The following is a 15,693-nucleotide window of genomic DNA, read 5'->3' as shown; positions in this document are numbered from 1 at the left end:
CCCCCCCGCCGCTTTGCTGCTCTAGCCAGGCAGCAGGTTGGTTCCGGCCCCCCCTGCCTTTTTCTGCTCCAGCTGGGCGGCAGGTTGGTTCCCTGCCCCCCGCCCCCTTTGCTGCTCCAGCCGGGCGGAAGGTTGGTTCCCGCCCCACCCCCCTTTGCTGTTCTAGCCACTGCGAAAGTGTTTTTTTTCTTTTTTTTTTTTTGCTTGGGGCACCAAAAAAGCTAGAGCCAGCCCTGGGCAGGGTCAGAGACAGCAAGGGGGGGTGTCAGTGATGTGGCCCTTGGTTCAATGCACTAGGCCTCATGTGGCTCTTGTAGTCATTTGAGTTTGAGACTCCTGCTCTACACTGACCTCCTGAACAGCAACAGCCAGAGAACTTCATCCAATCCGTTCTCCGTAACTTTTCAAATGCAGCCCCCACCTGGTCCCCCTCATGACAGGCAGGGACACTTGCCACTATGCTTACAAGGAAGAAGCCACTAAGGAAGAAGGTATGGGGTGCAGAAGTGACTTGCTTAAGGTTATGCAGGGAGTCAAGTGGAAGGCAGGGACTAGAATCAAGATTTCCTAATGAGTTCCCTAGATCAGCCAACCTTCCTGAAACACATGAGAATACACAGATGTGAGAAGAAAGATGACACCAGGCCTGTTACTCAAGTCCAGTGAATTGCTGGAAAACAGCTGTGTTTGGAACCAGGGAAGCCACACTGACTTTGGGTTCACTAGTTCACACAGTGTATGTTTAACCCTGGAGGATGGCTAGTGGCGGCATCTAATTCTTTATGCCCCCATCCTTCAAGGAGGTTTCTCACTCCCTTTCCTCCTAGCAAACAAATTCCAGGCTGAACTTCCTGAGTTCCTATGTCCCTGGACTCCATGTAAATTGGAGCCCTATCTGGTCCTCTTACCAAGACCAGGGCTGCAGCTGCTACAGATGGTGATAATCTTGACCTTTGTGGCTCTTGTTGACCTTTTCAAGTCACTCCTAATCTCTTTGTTTTTCAGAGTGCCCGCTGTGGCTCCTTGGGTCATATGAGATACAGACGGCTCTAGCCCAGGCCCTTGACAAGCTGTGCAATTGTGGAATGTCTGTTGCGTACTTTAAAGGTGAGAGAGAGGTGTCTTAGATCCATACTGGCTAGGACTCATTCTCTGCCAATAGGCAATACCTGGCTTCACTGATGGATTTCCACCTCCTGTGATGAAACCTATTTTATTTTTGAGCATGGGTGAACTTGCTGATTGTGGCAATGACTGGTGCTGGCTTGGGCCATGTATGGTCCAAACAGGGGGTGAGCAGTAGTCCCATACATAGCTCTGCTAATGTAGTTTAGTCCTGACCAGCAGCTGCCCCTGCTATTCCATCCCTGAACCTTTACTGTACTGTCATTCAGACTTGTGTGGTGGGGGTTTCTAATGTAACCTGGCTAAACCATCCAGTTCACTAGAGAGAGAAAGTCCCAATACATTGGCCCCCTTAACCACCCAGTATACAGACACTACAGTAGGGAGATGAGGTCAGTCCTGTAATCATAGAATATTAGGGTTGGAAGGGACCTCAAGAGATCATCTAGTCTAGCCCCCTGCTCAAAGCAGGACCAATCCCCAAATGGCCCCCTTAAGGATTGAACTCACAACCCTGGGTTTAGCAGGCTAGTGCTCAAACCACTGAGCTATCCCTCACCTCCAGGGCTGTAATCACCAGAGACTAGGTTTTCTTTCTAAGGCTTCCTCTTTGATGTGCATCGGGGACCACGTTATGGCTCTGTCCAAGTTAAACTGTGTGGCAGCAGAGGTACCACTGAGCTTTCCTCTTTGTAGTGAACATTCAGACCAGCCTGTTGTTACATAGAACAGGACCATGGAGAACTGAGCTAGCTGATATGATGCAGACCACAACTCCACCCTCAGCTTGTCATGGTTAGACCCTGCTGAGGGTCCAAACCTGGTTGCTGTTGGGCAGCTGTCAGAGGCAGAAATACAAAAAAGGGGGTAGTGACAAAAAGGTGCAGACTATGTCTGGGTGTTCCATGTGGGCTTGATCATAGAACACTCCTCCGGGCTGGTGGAAGGGCTGTGAAGCCCATTGGAAGCTTGCGTCACTTCAAATTCTATAGCTAAATTCTACCTCTGGGAGCCAGTCCTGGATGGGAATGGGGTGGTGGTAGAAGATGTACTGGCAAGCTGTGGGTCGCTTCCAGAGAAGGGGTGGCTGTGGTGAAGCTGATGCACCTCTCTGCTTTCCCCTTCAGATCCTGTCACAACATGCCAGGGTACAGAGCTTGTATTCACCATGCTCCTGACTGCCAAGTCAGCTGAGCAGCTGAGCAGCCTGGTACAAGCCTTCACCCACTTCCTGGAGAATCCCAGGGCAGAAAGTTTCAGCAGCTGGAATGCCACAGTGGAAAAGTCCTGTTCCAAAGATGCTAATGTCACGGCATCTCCTCCAGGTACCTGTCATCATTCTGATCGGGGAAAAGCAGGCACTTCATTCTTTATTGGCCAAACCCAGAGGCCATGTGTGCCTTAGATATATTCACACCCACTTACTCACAAGTGAGGGAATTGCTATTGGTGTCACTTGTACCACGAGGAGCCAGAGGAAGGATTTAGTGATACTCCTGCAGTGCCTTGATGCTTGAATTACCCTAACTTGGAGTTGATAGGCTAACATCTTGTACAAGGGGCACCTCACGGGTGGGTGAGTAGGCGTATCTAGGCTGCAGTAATGCAGGGATTGTCTTCTGTTCCTTGTTTGTACAGTGCCTATTGCAGTGGGGCCCTGAGCCCTGGGAGTCAGAGAGAAGGGATGTGCTGGTGATGATACCTAGCTCTTACATGGCACTGTTATCATGTCAGCCTAGATTCTCTCTGTCCATAGATGGCCCTGTGTCTTCAAAGCAAATTGGGGCCATACCTACCCTTGCCCAGTCCAGGTGGAGTGTGTGCAGGTACCTGGTGGTGTCTAATGGGATTTTGCATACAGTGCTCTACCCTGTTTAGCTGCAGGAAGCAAAATGCAAGCTAAGTCTAGGGTGATGATATTTTTTCACTCTTAAAGGTGCCTCATCAGAAGCGACCAGTGAGCCACCTTCCCATGCAGCTGAGCTGCTCATCAACGAGGTGAATCCGGACAATCCGGGAGGTCAGGAGGATATGGAGTACATCGAGCTGCTCTACACTGGGCAGACACGTTTTGACCTCCATGGTTATTGGCTGGTCCTTTATAATGGCAAAAACAACCAGGCCTACAGGGTGGTGAACCTGACGGGCTACTGTACTAACGAGCAGGGCTACTTCCTGGTGGGGAGTGCGTGGGTGACCCCAAGTCCTGTGATTGTTCTGCCTCCGAACACCATTCAGAACGGGGGAGATGCCGTGGCCCTCTACCACAGTACCACGTTCACCTACAGCGTGGGCATGGCTGTGACAGCGGCAGGGCTGGTGGATGCAGCGGTCTACAAGTCCCGGGCGTCTGACAGGGCAGATAAGCTCCTCAAAATACTGACCCCAGGGCAGAATATCCTGTATGAAGATGACTCCCACAGCAGCCAGGATGAGTCTCTGAGCCGGTGTAACAGCCAGAGCCCCAGAGTCCACAGCAGCTTCCAGGTAGGGGACAGGAGCTCTTTGGTCTTCACTGAGTGGGTCTTAGCTGTGCAAGCTGACATATGGCTGGCTCTTCATAGACACTTGTGCCTATTATTTGTGCCCTCTGGGTTAGACTAACTCTCATTGACACTCCTATTCCCTCTGCTAACCATATGATGGCTCCACACTACACCTTATCCAAACAAAGGTTTTCAGACTAACCCGCTAAATTACTGCCAAGAGCTGAGAGTTTGCCAATAAACAAGCACAGACTCAGCCTCCATGTGCTGAGGATTTTAATGAGTAAAGGTGATTCCTCGGCTGACCGTAAATGAGAAGGAAACTTGGGTTCTAAAGTTCTGACCCTGAGAAATCCTGGACTACCTCTTTGAACTGGGTCCCAAATGCACAAGGCATCTTCTCCTCCTGAAAAATCAGACACCAGGTCACCTTCTATGCTCCGGCCTCTCTGGCGCATAATGTCCAAAGTGCAGTACAAAATTTACCATCCATAGCACCCAACTTCCTTTCACTTGAAGGAAACATTTAAAGGGACACGCTCAACTGGAATTGGTTGAATTTGGTGCCTTTCTTTTTAATTCCTCTTAATTTTAAAATGTCTAGTTTCTGACAGAGACCCCTTTAAGCAGCACACACCAAGTTTTTATCAGATTCCTTTGATATAGCTTTGTAAGGATTTTCTTTTCCCCTGCTGATGTTTACAAGAGTCTTCCCAGCAGAGGACTGGGCAGGCCCAAAAGTCACACATGTTCTTGAAGCAGGTAGCATGTTCACAGCAGCTGCAAGGAATCTTGCTAGCCAAGAACACAAGGTCCTGTGACGCTGCCACCTCTAGTTATTGAGGGATTTGTAGAGAGACATCAGAGCCTCCTATTCCAAGCAGACTCAGTACAAAGGGAGGGGACTATGTGGCATGGAGAGGAGATATGAGTGAAATCGTGAACTCTGATGGTTGGGAAAGGAAATGTTACTGTGGAAGGACCCAGCAGTGCAATTGGGAGAGACACAATAGGGTGTCTGACAGTGGTTGTGAGTGAGCTCAAATGGGGGTACCCAAAAAAAGATTGTGGGGAGTTGCTGCTGCCATCAAGCTTGAAAGTAAAACCATCCATATCTTGAGCATAGGACATACGTGTGCTGCAGGGTCCCATTTCAAGTGGGGAGTCAGATTGCATTTGTGTGGGACTGGAGAAATCCAGTGCTGTGAAGAGAGGTGCTGCCACCTATAGAAAAGAGAATAGAAAGGATCCCTCCTGCCCTCACAGCCTGGTGTCTCTGTCTCTGCAAGGTGACTACGATAACACCATTCGGGGAGAATGCCTGCACCAACTCTTCAGCACCATCTCCCACCGTCCCCTCCCTCCTAATCAACGAGCTGAGCCTGGCCAACAGCACCGCACCCTACCAGTTCATTGAGCTGAAGGGCAAACCTGGAGCCACCCTGGGAGGATATACCCTGGTATTTTTCTCTGGGCAGGATGGCAAAGCATATGCCAGCATTCCACTACAGGGCAAGTTCAGGGCGACAGGTCTGTTTGTGATTGCACCGTCAGGACCGCCCAGGCCTGGTAAGGCTGACAATAGAATACTGCATACAGGTGCTTCCTTCACTCCCATGCTGAGTCTAGAGCTGGGTTTTCTTTGGTGGGTGAAGTCCAGAAAGCAGCTTTTGGGAGGCAGATGGCTGGAGACTGCGTGGCTTCAGCATTGGCGGGTAATGGGCTATGAAGCTTCTGATCTGCAGGATGCTGGTTCCAATATTGCCCATGTCAATAGTGTTTATATGTCAGATGTTTGGTAGCCTATGCAAAATGGACTGATGTTTTCAGTCAAGCTCCTCATGGACAAGTGTTATTCACCCCACTGAGCAGTCTGCCTCAAGGCTGAATGGGTCCTGGAGACAGAATTCTTCTCTTGCCCCTCAGGGGCTGTTGGGAGGAAGCTTGTCTTGATGCTACACCTGTTCTGTGGAGAAACGGAAGGCTTCAGTCTCCAGGATGGCCAATAATCCTTTGACCAGCATTACACACACATAGATAGACTTGTATATTAAACTATATGAGCCAACACCCTGCAGTGCTGCTGCCCCCATCCTGGCATTTGGAATTGATGGTGGTTGATGTTTGCATGTCATATGCATTAATCATGTCATTTACTTGCCTTAAATTCCTGCTGTGCTGTGTAAAGAGCCTGAGCTGCTGGGCAGTCTGTGCTATCAGCAGTCAGTGGCTTCATTACAGCTTCAACCAACTTTTAATCACACCAGCTTCAATTTCTGTTCTTGAGGTTGTGGTGTATTGAAAACAGTGTTGAAATTGTAAGCTGATACTTCAAATTTCAAGGGTTTTTCTGGGTCCTGCTTGCTGGCTAGGAGCCTCTATGCAGAAGCGTGTAGTCTGGATCGAGCTGCCAGCAGTTTGCGGACAGCCTATAGTAAAGTGAGATGAGTTGTGCCTCTCTGCAGGAAGCAGCCTGCTTTGTCACTCTTCATTTTGGATCTGTTGTTCTGAATTCAAAGAAAATTATGTTGCAACCTTCCAGCAAGAGTATTAATGGTTTTATCTGACTTCTCTGGGTATATGCCATGACACATAACAGGGAGGCATCAGTGAAATCTGCTTCTCATTGCTCTTGGCTTGTCACTTTGCCCTGCCTAATGTGTCCGGTTGCTCACCAACTTATCCCCCACTGTTTTCAGATCAGCAATTGCCGTTTGTCAAGAACGCCCTATCTGTTAGACGTGGCTCCAGCGCTGTGGCAGTGTACAACAGCCGTCAAGCAAGAATTCCTGTTGGCATGATGGTGACTCTAGAGAACCTGGTGGATGCTCTGGTGTACACATGGGAATCTAGCCCAGGCAGAGGACAGTTGAACCACCTCGGTCCATCGCACTTTGTGCCCTGTGCAGAGGAGAGGTGAGGTATCTTCTGGCTCCAAACATGTTATGAGCCTTCCATTTTAAAAGTCTCCAGGTTTTCTGTGCCTGGAGGCCCAAGCTGGCAGAAGATGGAGCGGCAAGAGCCTTGAGCATTCTACCTTATTACCCTCCAAATAGGAATGTGATGAGAATTGTAGAACTGAACTAGATGATACAATGGAGAATGTAGTATATGGAACAATAATGCTCTACCAGGTGTGATCTGATGTCTTTCCTCCCTTAGAATAAAAAGAACATGATGAGAATGAAGTCTTATATATACTGATTCAAGCAGAATGAAGTCATAAGTCTTGACCATCCTCAAACTGCATTTATGCAGGGCCGGCGCTTCCATTTAGGCGACCTAGGCAATCGCCTAGGGCACCAGGATTATTGGGGGGCTGCATTTTGCTAGGGGGGCGGCAGGCGGCTCCGGCTGACCTGCCGCACGCGTGCCTGCGGAGGGTCCGTTGGTCCCTCAGCTCCGGTGGACCTCCTGCAGGAACGCCTGTGGCAGGTCCACCGGAGCCGTGGAAGCAGCGCGCGGGGCGGCGAAATGGCCATGCGCCTACGGCGCCAAAAACACTGGCACCGGTCCTGCACTTATGACATAACAAATAATAATGGAAAGCAAACTTAAAGAAATTAAAGTAAAGTAAAATGATTCTCAAACATCAGCCCCTGATGAACAAGTTTTCTAAAACTTAATAGAAAAGAAACCAACAGGATTCTTTAGTGATTAAGTAAAATTTTCTATATTTAAGAGTAATTTCTAAAGAATCTCATCTCTGCTATAGAATTCTATAGGCTGGGTTTAGATTTTTATACACAAGTATCTTATTCTTGATTTTAAAATGTTGTAGGTATTTTTTATAAGGGATATTTGTTGCATTATATGAAAGAACACAAACCATTGTAAAACTCAGAAAATAATTATCAGCTTTGGCTCTTTCCAAACCCGTCGGAGTAGTTCTTAAATTTCAGCCAAAAAGTGGGTAAACTCCCACTTCTTGTTCATTGAAATGCTTTGCTGCTTATATATTTGTCAAGGAAAAGGAGATGTTTTAGAAAAGTGGCATTGAGGTCCTCTGCCTCCTGAAGGGTGTGTTTGAGCCACTGGCCATCAGCCTGCTAGAACTTTCTGAGGCAATTGTTTGTAACTTAGCTATCTGGTTGTCTTCTTGATGATAAAATCTGGCTTGCACTGCTGCTTCTTGTGGTAGAAAAATATTGTCTTTTTCATCATGAGGAGAATAGAAGCACAGTGTTGCCAAGTCTTGCAGTCTTGTTATGAGTCTCTGAGTAGGGGTGAGCGTGAATGTGAGGGTGTGTAAAAGTTTCTAGTCCTGGGGGGGTGTAGAGAAACACTTGACCACTAAAGGCTCAGAAAACACTCCAGAAGGCAAATGATCACTCCAAAATGAAGGTGTTTTTTGAACAATCTCATTATTTTTGAACACTGGAGGTTGGCAATATTGGGGTTCTTACCTCACTTCCGACCAGAATCAAGCTGTCTAAAGCCAAATAGCCTTCCCTATGGCCAGAGACTCTCAAATATTCTCTTCCCCATCAGAGTCGAGGCAATTGGTTAATCCTGTCTCTGGGACACTTGCAAAAGCTGATTAAAACACCTTCTGTAAACATGCCTGTCCTAGCAAGCCATCCACCATCTTAGATGAGCCTCCCCACTGACAGAAGCTGGGATTCTGAAGGGGAGGCCATGGTTTGAGTGTCTTGAAGAAGCCCTTGAAATGCTGTATTAGTGAGACCTGACTCGTTTCTCTTGGGGACAGCCCAGTGTCTCTGAGCCGCTGCTCCTGCTGTGATGTGAGTGTTGCGCTGGTGTATGCCATCTCGGACCCTACGCCTGGCTTGGAGAACAGCTGCCCCCTGAAGTCATTTGCTGTGGATCTTGATATGTGCCTGCTAATACCCAGTAAGAGGAGCTATCATCTCATGTGGTGTGGCGTTGGGGAGAGGCCTGGACTGATTTGAGGGGAAATACTTTTGCTGAGTGTCCCTCCTGATATGGACCAGACGATGTGGACAATGAATGCATTAGTGCACCATGTCAGCTTGGTCAGTGCTGCAGTCAGAGGCGAGCAGGGAGGGGTGTGTGCTGGTGATGGGGCCCCATGCCACTCAACCATTGGGAGTGTCTGTCCTGTCATTGGTTGGATGGTGTTGATAGGCAGGGCAAGGTATTTAATTCCAGGCACCTCTCTGATCATCCCTCTGTGGAAAGGCCATTCACTTCTCAGCAATGACAGGAAATCCCACCTCATGTCTCTCTGGTGATAACTGGGGCATAGTCACAGGGACCAAAAGCAAATCACCCTGTCCCAGCCCAGCAGGTCTAACTGCTGTGACAGGAACAAAGTGTTTGACATAACCCTAACCCCTCAGGTTGGTGACAGCGCATAGGAGAGTGTCCTACAGCCCTGCTGCAAGAGACTTGTCAGGAGCTGGGCTATGTTCAATGGGTTTCCACGTCTCTGGCTCATTGCAGTGCCTTGCACCCTGCCAAAGAATCCATTATTTGAGCAGAATCTTAGCCAGAGCCTACTTGAGGAATGGGTGGAACTGCTTCCCCCCGGCTGTTGTTAGACAGCTGCCTCAGTCCATCAGCCAGCTGAGGAGCATGGCTTTCCCCTTCCGCTATCTCATGCAGTATTGCCAGGGCTAGGAAGCTTGGGACTGGAGTTCTGATCCCCTTGCCTGGTCTTGTTTCATTGCCACTAGCACCTAGGTTACTATGGGGGTAGGAAGCATTCGGTAAAGCTGGTATACAAGTCTATGGAAAACCAGAAAAGAGGCCCACATACAGGCAGAAATATCAGATGTTCTTATAAATTAGAAACCCCCTAGGAGAAAGGGAGTGAAGCTCCTTATGAATCTTGGCATGAGCCCAGCCATTGGTGGTGAATGTGACTAAATCCACATCAATGTCTCTGCCATGTCTGGCCTGTAGAAAATCCAACTCTCACCCCAGTGTCTGAATTCAGTGGATCCATAAACGCCATGGACAAACTCAGGCCAATACGAGAAGGGTGGAATCCCCTCACAACTGCTCTGTCATTTTGTCCTCTTCACCCTCTAATTGTAGCTAGTTCCAGGACCTCCCATCCAAGTAGTAACCAGCGCCAACCCTGCCTAACTTCTGAGATCAGACAAGACTGGATGCTTTCAGGGTGATATTGTTGTAGACTAATTGCCAGGGCCAGCTTCACAGTTCCACTGTAATAACATCTCCCCCTCCTTCCCTAGATTGCTCTATGTGGACCTCAAACCCTGAGAGAGCGCATGACAGCCTGGAGAAGGTATTAACAAAATCCATAGAGGAAAACTGTGCCTGTGGCATCTCCCAGTTCTATCTACACGGTCAGTACCAAACCCACTCACCATCATCAAAATCCACTTTATATCACCCTTCTCCTATTCCCAACCCCAGTGCAGCCCAGCCTACGTACTCTGACTGAAATAAGGAGGATGGTGTGTTATGAGAGCAATGAACAGGCAGCCATTGGTGATGAAGGTCTCTAAGTGAAGAATATGGTTTGGGAAGGGACCAGGAAATGGTCCCTTCCCAAACCATATTCTTCACTTAGAGACCTCTTGCACTGGCACTCTGAGGTAATTCCTGAGTGTGATAAAGTAGGAGGGTCTGACCAACATGAGATGGGTGGCAAAGGAAGTGGCGAGAGGCAGGATCTGCCATTAGGGAGAGGGACATGAGGGAGGAGGAGGATCTGATGTGAGTTGCTCATAACCAAGAAATGGCCAGTGCTGCAGGGAGGATGAGGAAAACTAGTTTCTTTCCTTTCTGCCATGCTGCAGGAAGCACAGGGAGAGTATCAGCACTTGCAGGAGGTCTGAAAAGTGACCTGCCATTTGTGGCTAACTCCCACCAACTCTAATAGCAGTAATGCACTGCTACTTGTGTCTTGGGAAACAACCCTGCTACTAGTTGTTTAGCCTGGAACAGGCTTCTGCCAAATGCCTTCTCTGAACTTTGGCTTGGATTTGGCCAAAGCATCTACCTGAAGCCAATTTTTTGGTACAACTCCCTTTTGGAGTGTCAGCCCAGAGTTCTGTTCATCAAAACTGTGGTGAATGTTAATACAATATAACTTGGAGAGGGGCATTCAAAAATCTGTGTTGAATGGCTCCCCAAACAAGCATTGTACATGAGCAGAAATGGTCCTATAGACTGTATCCCATTGAGGAGTCCATGAAATAAATTAAAATGCTTAAATGTGCAGAATCATAGAACATTAGGATTGGAAGGGGCCTCAGGAGGTCATCTAGTCCAACCCCCTGCTCAAAGCAGGGCCAATCTCCAGTTCCCTAAATGGCCCCCTTAAGGATTGAACTCACTACTGTGGCTTTAGGAAGCCAATGCTCAAACCACTGAGCGATTCCTCCTGCTCTCCTTCCTATAAATCACTTTGGGTGCCCTCCTTGAAACACCTTAAAGGGGCCTAATTTCCAGCTGGTGGGTGCTCAGCACTTTCTGGAAATTGGTCCCTGTGTAGGCTTCAGGGATTGGCCCTCCCCTTAACAGAGGCACCCAAAGTTACTTGTCACATCTGAACAGGTAGGCCAAGCCAGCTCTGGAGACATTAAGAACTATTGCTTGTCAGGAAGTGAAGTACTCATATTTTATTTTTTAAAGCTGGTAACTTGGAAACTACTTTCTATCCATGTCAGTTTATCAAGATGTATCCCTATTGGCCTTTCTACACTGAACCAAGCAGAGAGGGCACAAAATTGAGCTTAGAATGGGAACCTGATTATGGCCTGGCCTAGCACCTCTCCAGAATTAAATCCGAGATGGACTGATGGGAAGTAATGCATTGATGGGGCTGGGGGGCAGGGTTTGCATTTGGTTTTGGTTTGGATTTGATGGTGCTGAAATCTCATGAATTTTTGAACTGAGATAGAAATTTTGCAGATGTATGGGGGGTGGGGAGGAGAAAGGCAGCCCATCCAAACTGAATCAGAATCTCTTCTTTTCCTTGCCTCCCAGCAGAGCTCAACTTCACCTGCACAGACTCCATGTTGAAGCTTTCAGGTCAGGTGTGGGCCAAGTCACCAGAGCAGCAGCATCTAATCCTAAACTGGCACAGGAACTTCACTGCCAGCCCTCATCCCTTTTCCGTGGATGGGAGAGTACTTAAAACAAGCAAAGAGTGTGTCGCTCTGGACAACGCCATGTCAACGTCACAGAATGGCTGTGAGTAAAGGAAAAATTGGCACAATGGTTTGCCCACAAGCTCGAGTGTGCTGGGTCTAGAATGCCAGCTCTGTAAAATATCCATGGTGGTTATTCTACACAGCTGGCATTGAACAAGGATGAGGGGGGTGATCTAAAGCAGTTGACATCTAGACCCTCATCTCCAGAAACTGGTCTAGTAGAAGCCAATGGGACCTGGCCCTAGAGAAGTAAGACAATTCAGCTTCTCTGAAGTTAATGGTGATGTGCTAGTCCTGTCACTTCTGTAGTAGTCTTGCAATGTGCAAAACTAAAAAAGACCATATCTTTTCAGAGAGCAGTGTGAAGGACTGTATGCCTCACTGGAAGGCACTCTGCTACCCTAGGGTGACCAGATGTCCCATTTTTAAAGGGACAGTCCCGGTTTTTCAGACTTTTTCTTATATAGGTACCTATTACCCCCCAGCCCATCCCATTTTTTCACAGTTGCAATCTGGTAACCCTATGCTACCCTGATGATGGGCACAGTCAGGGCTAGATTAACTTTTTGTGGGCCCGGTGCCAAACATATTTGTGGGCCCCCCATTGGTGAAATAAGGCATGTGATTGGGGTGGTCTGCAGAGCGAGGGGCCAGCTGGGGACAATGAGGCACAGCGCATTGGGAGTTGCCCCACTCAGCCAGCACAAGGGCACTGTTTACAAACCCACAACTACTAGATGCACACTGGCCCGCCCAACCCTGCACTGCCAGTGTGCCCCTTCCACACTGCCCCACTGCCCAGTGCCCTGCCCTTATGCCCAGCACCCCCTCACCTAGAGACCTCCCACACAGATTCCTATGCCTAGTGCCCCTGGACCCACTATGCCCAGCACCCCCTGCCCAGAGACCCCTTTCACTGACCTTCCACCACAACTGCAGAGCGCCCTGCACACCATACCCCCTGCCCAGCTCCCCACTCACAGATCCCCTACTGTCCAGCACTCCCTTCACAGTCCCACGATCACAGCTGTATAGCACCCCATATTCCTGAGGGAATTCTGCATCAAATTCTGTGCATAATATTTTAAAATTCTGCAATTTTTTTTTTTTTTTATAATAAATAAATGTGGAAGCGCCACCATGGCAGTGGGGAGCACAGGCCACTAGCTGCATGGAGCTGGGAGAATACCCTGCAGGCTCCCCCGCCCCCCTGGAACAGGGACTTGGCAATGAGGCTGAACCTGACCCTGACACAGCACAAGAGCTATGCCTGCCACAGAAACACCCTGGAGCCATGCCCCTTTTGCCCAGCCACACCAACACCAATTCAAAGTGGGTTACAGTTAAAACAATAATGCTGTGTAGTGAGCTTTTTCCAGAGACTTGAGCCCAGTGAGGTGCAAAGACAGGGCTATATAGGTCACTGATGTGTTCACTATAAGGAACCTTGCTCTCCTGAAGAGCAGTATCTGCTAGATGAGCAACACCTTATATAATTCAGCCAAGTCTCCACCTATCTCCCTTTCTCTTTTCCCACAGCCTCCTTCCAAGCCTGGGAAATAGCCCTCTTTGTCCTGGGAGCTATCCTGCTCACACTCACACTAGTCACTGTAGCCGCCACTTACTTCAGAAGGTAAGAAATCATCATGTCTGCCCATTGCCTTATGTACCAGGGGCAGCCAGGAGTTACTCCTTCCCTACCCATCATGCACCAATGATCCTGCCCTTAGTGTGTGGCTTAATGCTCTACCCAAAGACCTGTGCACTCCACAAGAGACTGGACCTAAATTCAGTGGTGGAGATCCCCTGGTGCAGCAGCCTGCAGCTCCTCTATCAGTTGTAGGTCATCTTGTAATGGAGGGTTCTCATGATCAGTGTGTACAATACCATGGGTGCCATATTAACCGGGCTGCCCAGAGGATTCAGGGGGCCTGGGACAAAGCAATTTCGGGTGCCCCTTCCATAAAAAAAGTTGCAATACCATAGAATACTATATTCTCATGGGGGCCCCTGTGAGGCCCGGGGCCTGGGACAAATTGCCCCCCCTCCCCCGGGCAGCCCTGCATATTAAACTCAGTCTGTTTTCTGCTGCTCGGAATCCTTGTACTGATAACTTCTGCCATTATGTTTTGGCCAGGGGGAAGCTGGAGGGCCTGATGACAGGGTAGGGAAGTGTGGGGGATCCTGGCACCCTGGGGTGGAGACTCTCTTAGCACTAGGGAGAAGCTGCCTCTTGTCCCTTGAGGGGCAGGAGAGATGTGACTTCCCACTTTGGGGGACTGACTCTAACGACTAGTTCCCGTCTCTGGCTGCTGCCAAGAGTCTCAGTCTCCCTGTTGTTAGTGTGGTATCACTGATAGATAGGCTCTTGGATGGCTTTGCTGATGTTATCCACATTGAAAGCTTTGAAAATCCTGTCTTTTAAACATTATTTGTAACTAGAGCAGAGAAGTTATTTTCTCACTAACCCTTCCCCATTTGCTCAAATATTTTTATTTTGTATATTTGACAGGACACCATCTAGTCAATTTTACTTTCTTCCAGTCTACCATGGGCTGAAAAAACACTTAAATCTGAATAGGGGATTAGAAAAACCCTTTAACATTTCTTTAAAAGGAACTTTAGGTATAGCCTGTGGGGGCTTAAAAATGGATTCCTAAAAAATCAGTCAGACACATACTCAACTTGAATTTCTTGAAATTAATAATGTTATGTGCATTGCCATTAGTAGGCCTCAGAGTCAACAATCATAAGCTGAATGGGAATAGTGAATACCTCTGAGCTTTGTCTGCAGACTTGGGAGGACAATGCGGTCCACTAGTTAGAAGGTTGTCAGCATAACTATAAGGACTAGAAGGTTTTTTTTAAATGAAGGTTTGGGTTAGCTTTTATAGTATCCTAAAGCCAGGGCTACAGAATTGCTGAACACGAGACCCTGACTGTATTAGGCTGCATGCTTAGGGGCTCTCTCTTTATCCACCCTCTATGAAGGAGCAAAGCAACTAACCTTCTCGCATTTTCACCCATTTTTTAGACACTCCCTGAATTACACCACCATAGAAATGAATGAACGCAGACAGATGGCAGCAGACTTCTAACTCTTCCAGGAAAAATGTCACTGGCAAGATCCATTATTCTAGGGGTGGGTGGGGCTTGCATCTCAAGGTGAGCGAGCTGTCTGTCCAGTACCCTCTCCGACACCAGGACTGTTGCACAGACCCACTCTACAGCGAGAATGTAACTTTTAAATGTAAAGTGCCTGGGTTTTTTTTTTAAATTCTGAGTGATCTACAACTGACTAAAAGATTTAAGAAATGGGCTTGTGTTGATGCAGAGCTTGAAAGACCCTGAGCTGCAGCAAGATGGCTGTCCCCATTGTGGATGGGCTGCTAGACTGGGTGAAGAGAAGACAATATTGTTCCCTAGTCTTCTCCCAAGACAGATTTGGTACAGGTGGTAAATTAAGTGGTGGCAGCTTGCAGGGGCATGGGAACTGTCCCAAGCTCTGGTCAGCTGGGGAAAAGATTAACAGAAGGACAGACTGGCTGATCCTAGAAGATGAGTACAGTTCTTATTCGGCCTGATTGCTGCTGTACATGTGAGTAAAATGTGTTATTCCAGTGGCTAAACAATCTTCCTTAATCCTTTCTGTTCCAGTTCCATGTTAGATGCTCTAGACCTTTCAAAGGCCCTGCCATTCTGATGGCAGTATAGCAGGGGCCACAGCTTTATAAGCCTAAATGCATTAATATGAAGGTGGGATGGTTTTGCATGTGATTGATACATAAAAGTTTGCTTCTAAGGTGATCTGAGCAGCATTTATCTGGTTGAGAATCTGTTATTTCTGCCCCATGAGGGCCCTAGCTTGACTGTGTCTAACCCAGGGGTGGGCAAACTATGGCCCGTGGGCCGGATCCAGCCCCTCAGCACTTTGGATCCGGCCCACAGGATTGTCCACCATGGCGCCT

General features: G+C 48.3%; 1 protein-coding gene and 1 long non-coding RNA gene across 4 annotated transcripts in view; one reads left to right on the top strand and one right to left on the bottom strand.

Moving 5' to 3' along the window:
* LOC116834649 (uncharacterized) overlaps positions 1 to 15,541 on the top strand; it is a 39,702-nt gene extending 24,161 nt beyond the window's left edge. Inside the window, exons 5-14 of one of the 2 annotated variants that reach the window (XM_075069351.1) lie at positions 1,006 to 1,107; positions 2,253 to 2,450; positions 3,062 to 3,612; positions 4,901 to 5,180; positions 6,311 to 6,527; positions 8,323 to 8,465; positions 9,797 to 9,910; positions 11,562 to 11,765; positions 13,265 to 13,358; positions 14,760 to 15,541. In XM_075069351.1, the coding sequence (XP_074925452.1) occupies positions 1,006 to 1,107; positions 2,253 to 2,450; positions 3,062 to 3,612; positions 4,901 to 5,180; positions 6,311 to 6,527; positions 8,323 to 8,465; positions 9,797 to 9,910; positions 11,562 to 11,765; positions 13,265 to 13,358; positions 14,760 to 14,823 (1,967 nt within the window). In that variant the 3' untranslated portion in view covers positions 14,824 to 15,541. Of the gene's footprint in view, positions 1 to 1,005; positions 1,108 to 2,252; positions 2,451 to 3,061; positions 3,613 to 4,900; positions 5,181 to 6,310; positions 6,528 to 8,322; positions 8,466 to 9,796; positions 9,911 to 11,558; positions 11,766 to 13,264; positions 13,359 to 14,759 lie in introns of both variants that reach the window. The other variant, XM_075069349.1, reaches the window with a different exon arrangement.
* LOC116834644 (uncharacterized) overlaps positions 1 to 15,693 on the bottom strand; it is a 323,581-nt gene that overhangs the window by 250,475 nt on the left and 57,413 nt on the right. The window lies entirely within an intron of this gene.

The sequence above is a fragment of the Chelonoidis abingdonii genome, chromosome 9, assembly GCF_003597395.2.
Source record: "Chelonoidis abingdonii isolate Lonesome George chromosome 9, CheloAbing_2.0, whole genome shotgun sequence".
NCBI lineage: Eukaryota > Metazoa > Chordata > Testudines > Testudinidae > Chelonoidis > Chelonoidis abingdonii.
The sequence above is the reverse complement of the archived record's forward strand: the minus strand, read 5'-3'. Positions and strand labels throughout refer to the sequence as shown.